The following is a 9764-nucleotide window of genomic DNA, read 5'->3' on the forward strand; positions in this document are numbered from 1 at the left end:
CTAGCCATAGCCCAACCAACTACCTCAACATGAACCAACCTAATATGGTTGACATCAGCGAGGTAAATTGATTAATAGATGAATGTATGAGCTAATGTATGATTGATAAATATATTAGTTTTCAATAGTCTATGTTTTCCTTACGTGAAGATGGATAATCCATCGAAGAGTGGGATGACTGAAGCACCAAAGCGGCATGGTGGCCAAGGTCTCAGCAAGAAGTCTAAATGCTGATTTGTCATCATAGAGATCTCGCCAACCGAGGCACCTCTTGCACTCGAGGGAGTAGTGGCGCTGTACAAAGACGTGTTGTGAGGTAATTACTAGGGATAGCGTTTCCATCACCTATGTGGAATGGCCGCAAGTACCTAACAATCCAAACATTACATTTTCATGAAGGATGCGTTACCGCCCATGGGAGCTTCGTGGAAGAATTACAAAACCACATTGAACTGCAATTATATCAAGAAGGGTCAAACGCGACTTCTACCAGCATCTTCAATTAATGTGTGCATTCCATTATGATGAAAATATTCCTCCATGTCGCACTGGATTTATAGATTCAAAAATCACAATAAAGCTAATTATAAACCGACAATGATGAGATTTTCTATGTCTACTCTTTCGCGGCGGTGTTCGTGAGGGAGCGCGGAGGTGTCGGATTAACAGTATTGGGCCATGCCGAACCGTCGTGTTGTGCGCTGCAGGAAAAAGCCCGGCCCAACTATACGTCATTTTCAAGTCGCATCTAGCCCGTTCAGGTATCCCTGTTGAGCAACTCAAAATAAAGGTCCCGTCTGAGATTGATATGATTTCAGTCCACGTACTACATCCCAATATGAGCCAGATCTGGGCCAAATTTTTTTTACTGTCACGAGTACGAGATCGCATAGCCATGCTTTAGGCCCACAGCCCACGATCGCCTGTGCCTTGCAGACCGGGCTCTTCTTCCTCCACAATGCAGCACGGCACGGAACCACCACGCGACTCCGTGCCGTGTGGCGACCCCCGAGCCTCCCAGCCGGCAGCGATGCCCTCCGAGCTCCCGCCCCCGGTTCCTCTCCTACTGTTCCTACTCCTCCTCGTCCTGCGGCCGTGCGCCTCGTGGCAAGCGGCCGTCGACGACGCGTCGGTGTCGAGGTCGGCCTTCCCCATGGACGGGAACGTGGCGTGGGTGGTGCAGGTCAGCAACCTCCACATCAGCGCCTACCACCCGGAGCGCGCTGCCGACCTGGCGCGCATCCTCGGCGCCTCCCTGCGTGCCATCCGGCCCCACCTCCTCCTCGTCACCGGCGATATCACCGGTGAGCCCTCTGCTCTCATCTTTCCGGATCTGAATTTTGCCTTGTGAAGTGCTGCAGATACCGTAACATGTACTCCAAATAATATGGGAACGTTGTCCCGTGACCACACTGGAGTTGTTTCCTTCAGTGCCCATATTTTCGTTGCCGGAGTTTACTAAATAGAAACAGGGCAATGCCAATACACAGTTCTAGGATGATGATATTACAAAGAGAGAGATCATTTGTATGGCTATATGCAAGAACCATACGTACCTGTGCAATTGCCCTTTTCAACAAATAGATGGGAACTCGACTAGCTATGGTATGATCATAGCATGAACTCGCCATAACAGAATAAACTTTCCATAACAGTACTTCTCTTGAATGTATGTGCATCTAATCATCAAAACATATGTCTAAAGAGACCAAGTGGTACTGTAACACTAGGTCCTTCCTTGATATTTTAGTGACAGTTCTATTTATTTCTGGAGAGGGGAAATGATTTCGAACAGTAAAAATTGACCAAAAGGTTATCAAAAATATTTAAAACACCAAATTGGTATAACACCCAGAGACTATTGTACACAATATAAATTTTGGGCATCTCGAGTTATTAGTGCTATGGCTTTTAAGAGAGCTAAGTTGTTAGAGCCAAGTACATAGCTACATGCAAGTATGGTAGAGAGAGAGAGAGAGAGAGAGAGAGAGAGAGAGAGAGAGAGAGAGAGAGAGAGAGAGAGAGAGCCTTGGTTAGAATAGTAAGGTAATGGGATAAGCACACATATGATTAATATGATTGATCGCTATTGCAAAGAATCGGTGAAGAACTACCTCAACACAGGATGAGTACGAATGAATTACCTACAAGGAAATTATTGATGCAATTGTTGGAAGAGGCGGTATTGATAGATATTTGATATTAGAGGCAATCACGATACATATGGAGTGCCCTATAGGGTAGGAAAATTGGACTTCTTCTCAACTTACAGCGTTAACTCACTGCTTGAGCGATTAAGCATCATCGGTAGTATATTGCTTCAGGTAAGACTTGACGACTTTTCCCTGTGTCAGCTCTCATGGTTAAGGATCATTGACTTTATTCAAGGTGGTTGTATTGCTAAGCACCATTCTGTACTCGAATCCTAGGGACTAGGGTAGTCAAATTGTAGTTAATATTTTTGTGATTTAATATCCTGTCTTGTTTCAAGGTGTAAATTGTAATAAATTTACTGGCATATCATGAAATGTTAAACATTGTTGACCAGTAATCTGACACAATAGAGCCTTACAAATTACTATGCATAGAATGACAAAGCACCTTTGTCTTGAATGCCATTTATGGTTAACTAGTACACCAAGCACTAATGTCCCATTTTCTATCACTCTTTTGTGTACTAATGGTCCAATGCCAGTTATGAAATATATTTTGGGACTAATTGTGCATAATGTATTCTCATGATTACACATCTATGTTAATTACCCTTTCAATTCTGGAACTGAATGTTGCCCTCCACTGTAGGGAGATAGAAGCTACCTCTTCCTGGGCATTGATGATACAATGAGTGTTGGCATTCGTTTTCCTGCAAATCTATTTGGTCATCCAACTAATAAGAGGATAGAAGCAGTAAATTCAAAACTTCAGTACTGGACCAATCATCCAATATTTCAATTACAATAGTTGTTTTCGAACATTTCCCTATGTCATTCACTACATCGTCTGAAAAAGGACAGTGTTATGAAAGTGTGTTTGCAAGGCAGTAAATTTCAGCATATCTATGTGGCCATCTGCATGCAAAAGTTAGTAAGCATCTTTGGAGGTATCATGAAATGAGAACAGCAATAGAATATCGCAAGTCAAACTTTTGGGAATGGGAACTTGGAGACTGGAAGGACTCCAGAGTCCAGATTGATGAGGATTTTAGCTATAGATAGAGGTGCAGTCTCCTTCATAGACCACACATTAAAACAGGCACTCCAAACTTTCATCACGGTCACATATCCGACAGATTCGAGAAGTATGAATATGCTGGAATCAAATAAGCGGTCACTGAGAAACGATATAAATGTTCTTGTTGCTAGCTCGTCTGCTCACAGACCTTTGTTCCATGCCAAATGGAATGCTGAAAACTACAGAAGTCCATCGTCTACTCGCTACTGGTTGCAGCCTTGCAGGTGTTTGTGGTTGATTCTCATGATGTAAAGACTTCAAGTGGGCAGAGACCATTTTCAGTCGAGGGTAAGATGGCAATTCCAGCACTCCCATGGCTCAACTATCTGGTGTTTGAAGTCCAATGGGAACACATGTATCAAGTTCTTCTGAGTAATTTGGCCCTCATCATTGTATTGTTGTTCACCCCCAAACTGCTGTATTATTTTGTTAGGAGAAATCCATCGTACCAAAGGTAGGCTGTCAGTTCTATCATCCCCTATCCAGCAGAGAAAGGCTTACTTTTGGTTGGTCTGGTTTTTAATGGAGGGTGCAAGGAGTAAACCTTTATGGTTTCTCTGGTCATATATGTTCTCGGCTCATCGAAATGCCATGGTTTTGGGGTCGTGCAACTGAATGGAGAAATTGCTCGAATGTACTTATCTGGATGGAGCATGCCATTTTATGACAGGGGATTGACAGGCGACAAACTGGGCAACACAGATGTGCTCGTCATCACACTACCTTTCCTATATCTGGTGGCTGTCCCTGTAATAGTCCTATATATGGCTTGTTTGCAGAAAAGGCTATTTCTTATTTGCAACACAGCGGAAGAACAGAAAATTCTGCTGACTCAGCAAATATGTCTGCTGAAGCGGCATGCTTGCTGTCAGGTGCTCCAAGGGCTTTACTAATGAAATTTTCTGACATGATGGTATCCTTGATGATCCATTTTTGTGGTAGCTGGACAAGGAGGGCTCTTCTACTTGCATGTTTGATCACTTCAGCGGTACATTTGAAGGTGCGTCTCTCTCCTGACTTTTCTAACAATGCAATTTTTCATGTATTAGTATCGGGGATAATGTAGATTTGCGTTTCTTGTGGCATATTACTTTGTGATCGATCTTCTATTACTACTCGCGTGCATTTTTTTTTGGAACTTGGAATGGTAAGAAGGCACATATTCAGCATTATTCTGCTCTACAAAGTGATCATGCAAGTATAAAAAATTATGGGATAAGGTACATTGACCCTCGACCTCAAGCTTCGTCCTAGGGTCGTCGACCCTGAATCCTTGGGGTCACATACCATGTCGCGAATTGTTGTCCCGAAGTAGTATACCTCTTTTGTACCATACTTTTGACCGATGTCAACCTGCATCCTATGACATTGTTTTTCAACCTAGTCGATCCGGATTTCTAGTGACTATGGTGCACACCTGCTTGACAATGTGGAAGAACACCCTAACCGTGTCAGCAACATTGTTGAGATCCGGTGGCATCCGGTCGAGCTCGGAGCTGCTACTGCTGAGGTTGTCGTTGATCTATTTGACAATGTTGGGGAGTGTTAGTAACCATGCAGGGAATAGGATTTGGAAAAACTGGTGCAAGGATTAGAAGCAAGAATTGGGGATAGGCGAGAAAATATATTGTATTAGGGATAGAACATATTCGTTCACAGCTCTTGTTTTAATATCTCCCAATTATTACAAGGGTTTGGCCTCAGCTCTTCTTACGTGCCGTTTGGATTGTTGGAAATGTGTGGTTGGTTTGGGAAATGGGAGGTGGGATGAAGCTTTTTCGATGTTTGGTTGATGGGCAATGGGTTTGGGAATGGGATATAAAGACTTCATTTCTCACCCTTTCAAACCCAGGGCAAGGGTGGGGTAGAGGTGAGAAACGTACGAAATTCCATAATTGCCCTTCGTGATGTTGCTCTTTAATGGCTGTCTCTTTATTTTGAAAGGTCATTTGATTATTCTAACTAATTTTTCTATCCCTGTCCCATGCCAAACCAAACAAAGGACTGACAATAAAATCTTATAACCATATCTCATACCCACCTCATTTCATCCTCCATTTCACTTTCCAATGCTGTATCCAAACGCTACCGTACTTGCTAACCCAATCTTCACTGTTAACCCATTAGTTAGGCTTAGTCTTGCACCCGGTCCTTCTAGGCCCCTTTGCCAAGTTCTGCTGGTCTTCACGGCTTGGGTCATCCACAGGATGGGCCTTAACAGGTAGGCACTCGACGATGATGATGGCTTTTATCTGCATAAGCCGCTGCGCGAGGACTGGAATGCCCACCATGGGCTTGTCGTTCTTCGAAAGCAATGGGTGGTACTAGAACAGCAGCTCCTCCTCGACGCGCGCCTGGTCGTTGTTGGAATTGATCTCGGCCTTATCCCTGACGTGACCGAGATAAAAGGAGGACCGTTTGCCCTCCATGCGCTCTGATCGGGAGCCCCAACCAACAAATGGTGGTGGTCCCACCTTGTGCTGCGCTTGATATAAACCAGGGGGGAGTCCCGTAGGGCATGTGACTAGATTTTCGCATGTTAGGCTGATCTCCCCCCCCACAACTCTAATCCGATCCTAAGAGAACGCAGTAAACAAGGTGAAGGCTACTGCCGCCTCCTCATCCACTACGTGCTGGTGATCGACTACATCGCCCAAAGCTTCTTTATCACGCCGGCGACCACTTCACCATCATCAGATGGCGTCACCGAACTCAGGTAAACACCTCACGCTTCCGCACTTAGGGTGTTTGATCTTAGGGCTAGCTATTATGTTGATTAAGTGAAGCTTTAAGGTCTAACATTTGGCATCAGAGCCATTCTAGTTCCTAATCAAACCCAATTAGTCTTAATCATGTTGAATTACGATCGGTTGACGCCAATTAGCGGTCAATTGTTTCCAATTTTGATCGGTTTAAGTACATTGATGATAAATTATGTGATTTAAGTTCAATTTTAGGCTCGGATCAATGCACAAGTTCATGTTTATGTCTCGGATTAATGAAATTAGGATGAATTCTTGTATACACTTTCATGAATTAATCATTTCGAGCTCGGGTCAATTCAATCAGGCGGCTCTTATGCTTATACATTCATGAACTAAGCTTCTATATTGTGTTGATGATTCATGGGGCTCGGGTTCGGTCAATTAGGCTCGGATTAAGTGGGATTAAGCAATTAGAAGGAGGGGAATTGGGGAGATTAAGAAAAACCCTAAGAAATTCCCAATCCCCCCCCCCCCCCAAATCCGAACCCTAAACCCCAAATTTTTCCTCTCAATCCCGAACCCTAAGCCCATTTCTCAGAACTCAAAGCAATAGAAAGAGGGGGGTGAGGACTTACGGCTCCAGCGGTTTTCTGTCGCTATTCATGCCCGTCGGAGTTCTCCTCCGGCGGGATCTTCCTCATGCGCGCGCGGTTCATCCGACCGTTCTCGCCTCCTCCGTGGGACGAGATCTCCTCTCGCCGCGCGCTCATCTCCTCCCGGGCTCCGTCGCACGCGCGCCTCCGTCGATTGGTTTGCGGTGGAGCCCTTGCCCTCTTCTCTCTCGGGCGACCGGCGGCCGCGCTCGGCGCCGTCTCTCTCTCTCTCGGCCGGGCCAAGTTTTCCGTCGCCGACGAGCTCCGGGTCGGGCGGATTTTTCGGGGGGAGAGAGAGGAAAATGAATTAGGGTTAGGGTTTCGGCCGACGGGGTTTTTATATCGGGCGATTTCGTCGGCCTGCCGTCGATCGCGATGAACGGCTGAAAAGCTCCGGGCCGGCACGCGCGCGAAGGCAGATTGGGCCGTTCGCGGTGGCTGGGCTGCGCCCTCGCTCGAGCCAGCGCACGCGCGTAAGCTAGGCCGTGCCCTCGGCCGGGCCGGCACGTGCACGCGAAAACCTCTGGGCCAGGCCGTGCTGATGGGCCAAGCTGGGCCGAAAAGCCTTCTTGGGCCGTTTTCTTTAATGTTTTGGGCTTTTTCCATTTATTTGGAATTTCCAGTGATTTCTAACGTTTTTTCATTTATGCACTGGAATATCTAATGAAATTAGCCCAAAATTAATGATGATTAATGCATAAAATATTGTTGTTAATTCTCTGGTTCAATTGGATCCAACGAGAAAAATTTTCCGGAGAATTTTACGATCAATTTATATAGGTTCATAATTACTTTCTGACCAAAGTTGATTGTAATTATGTGCCATCTTTATGTGTTCAATTTAAACTCTTTTCCGTTTTCTGTCCAACGGTGATGCGGATTGGAGTTTTATTTTTGCATGATTTTAATCAAACCAACGTAGGGTTATTTTCGTGCAAATTATTTCCTTATGATAAATTTACTGATCTGGCCCAATTCTTCTCTCCAGCTCTTAACGCTTCCTCTATTGCCGCCACTATTGACGGCATAGAGCAACTCACGGGCAATAATTTTCCTGCTTGGAAAGCTAAGGTGATTGTTGTCCTTGGTGTTTTAGACCTGGACTATGCACTCAGGGTTGACGCTCCCACAGCTCCCGCCATTGGCGTGGAAAATTATGATGAATTAAAGAAAACTTATGATGCACTTTCTGAGAAGTGGGAGCGGTCCAACCGCATGTCTCTTATGATAATGAGGAACTCAATATCAGATGCTATAAGGGGAGCAATCCCAAACTCAGAAAAAGCTAAAACGTACTTGGCATCTGTGGAGGAGCAATTTAAAGGCACCTCCAAGGTTTATGCCAGCACACTGATTCAGAAGCTCCTCAACACTAAGTATAATTATGGGTCTGGTGGCATAAGAGAACACATCATGATGATGACAGATATGGCTGCCAAACTCAAGGGCATGGATATGGAAATCTCTGAGGGTTTCCTTGTCCACTTCATTATGACCTCTCTCCCTCCTGAGTTTACTCCTTTTAAGATAAATTACAACACTCAGAAAGAGAAGTGGAGCATGAGCGACTTGATCGCAATGTGCGTCCAAGAGGAAGAGAGGGTGAGGGCTGAAAATAAAGATTTTGTGAATCAAGTAAGCAGCCCTAAGAATAAAAGAAAATTCCAAGGGGATTTCAAGTCTAAAAAGAAGTTGCATTTCGTCGCTAAACACGACAAGGCAGCACAGAGGGCGCCCAAGGCATTTGCTCCTTCTGCTCCTGCCTCTCAAGAATCTAAAGATGACGGATGCCACTTCTGCCACAAGAAGGACCACTACCAAAAGGATCGTGTTGGTTTCCTGAAGTGGCTTGCAAAGAAGAGTAATGATTTCATAACATTCATTGATGAATCACTTTATGCTGATTTTTCCCTTAATTCATGGTGGATTGACTCAGGTGCCACTGTGCACGTTACCAACTCCTTACAGGGATTCCTTACCGCGAGAACATTAAGAAAGGGGGAGCGAAGTCTTAGAGTGGCCAATGGGAAGGAAGCTCAAGTTGAAGCTATCGGATCCCTTCCATTAGTTCTTAATAATGGCTTCACTCTTAGATTAAATAATGTAGTCTATGTTCCTTCTATGAGGAGGAATCTCATTTCAGTTTCGATGTTAGATGATGATGGTTTTCATTGTAATTTCGGAGACAATAAATGCATTCTTAAATTTAATTCAGATGTTATTGGTCTTGCCATCCGACAAGACAAACTTTATATGCTTCCTCTTAATGAATCCCCTGTGACGATGAATATCTATGATGTAAGCCATAAGAGAAAGAGAAGTACAATTAATGAGACTTCTTCGAAACTGTGGCATTGTCGTTTAGGCCACATTTCGAGGGGGAGAATGGAGCGTCTCATTAGGGAAGAGATTCTCCAACCCTTAGACTTCTCCGACTCTGACCACTGCATAGATTGCATTAAAGGAAAATACGTTAAGCAAATAAAGAAAGGGGCCACTCGAAGCACATGATTATTAGAATTAATTCACACGGACATATGTGGTCCTTTTCCTGTGATATCAGTTGACGGTTTTGATTCTTTCATTACCTTCACTGATGATTTCTCCCGTTACGGCTATATCTACCCTATTAAAGATCGATCTGAATCTCTCGATAAATTTAAGATATTTAAGGCTGAAGTAGAAAATCAGCACAACCTGAAGATTAAAGTAGTGGGATCAGATCGCGGGGGAGAATATTATGGGAGGCATACCACATATGGGCAAATCCCTAGTCCTTTTGCCAGATTCCTTCAGGAAAATGGCATAGTAGCCCAATATTCTACACCTGGTGAACCTCAGCAAAACGGGGTAGCTGAGCGACGCAACCGCACGCTTATGGACATGGTGCGAAGTATGCTCAACTATTCTAGTTTACCAGTTGGACTGTGGATGGAGGCACTTAAGACAGCCACACACATTCTTAATCGGGTTCCCAGTAAATCAGTTCCAAAAACACCATATGAATTATGGACTGGAAGAAAACCCTCTTTAAAGTATTTACGTGTGTGGGGCTGTGCAGCTGAAGCTAAAGTCTTTAATCCACACATTGGGAAACTAGATCCTAAGACAGTTAGTTGTCACTTTATCGAGTATCCAGAAAGATCAAAGGGATATCGCTTTTACTGTCCAGATA

At 44.4% G+C, this 9764-nt stretch overlaps 1 protein-coding gene across 3 annotated transcripts; it reads left to right on the forward strand.

Annotated features, from left to right (window-relative positions):
- Positions 1 to 957: 957 nt before the first annotated feature.
- LOC133916483 (putative metallophosphoesterase At3g03305) lies at positions 958 to 5852 on the forward strand. 3 transcript variants are annotated; one of them, XR_009909504.1, is made up of 3 exons: positions 958 to 1304; positions 2803 to 3519; positions 3665 to 3799. XR_009909504.1 is itself a non-coding variant. In XM_062360164.1 (3 exons), the coding sequence occupies exons 1-3, from the start codon at positions 959 to 961 to the stop codon at positions 3844 to 3846; spliced, it is 600 nt and encodes a 199-aa protein (XP_062216148.1). In that variant the 5' UTR covers position 958; the 3' UTR covers positions 3847 to 5852. The 3 variants fall into 3 exon arrangements, 2 of the variants coding, with proteins under 2 accessions (XP_062216148.1, XP_062216149.1); XM_062360164.1 differs by having other exon boundaries at positions 3448 to 3519; positions 3665 to 5852; XM_062360165.1 differs by having other exon boundaries at positions 2803 to 3799.
- Positions 5853 to 9764: the final 3912 nt, after the last annotated feature.

The sequence above is a fragment of the Phragmites australis genome, chromosome 4 (assembly GCF_958298935.1).
Source record: "Phragmites australis chromosome 4, lpPhrAust1.1, whole genome shotgun sequence".
NCBI lineage: Eukaryota > Viridiplantae > Streptophyta > Magnoliopsida > Poales > Poaceae > Phragmites > Phragmites australis.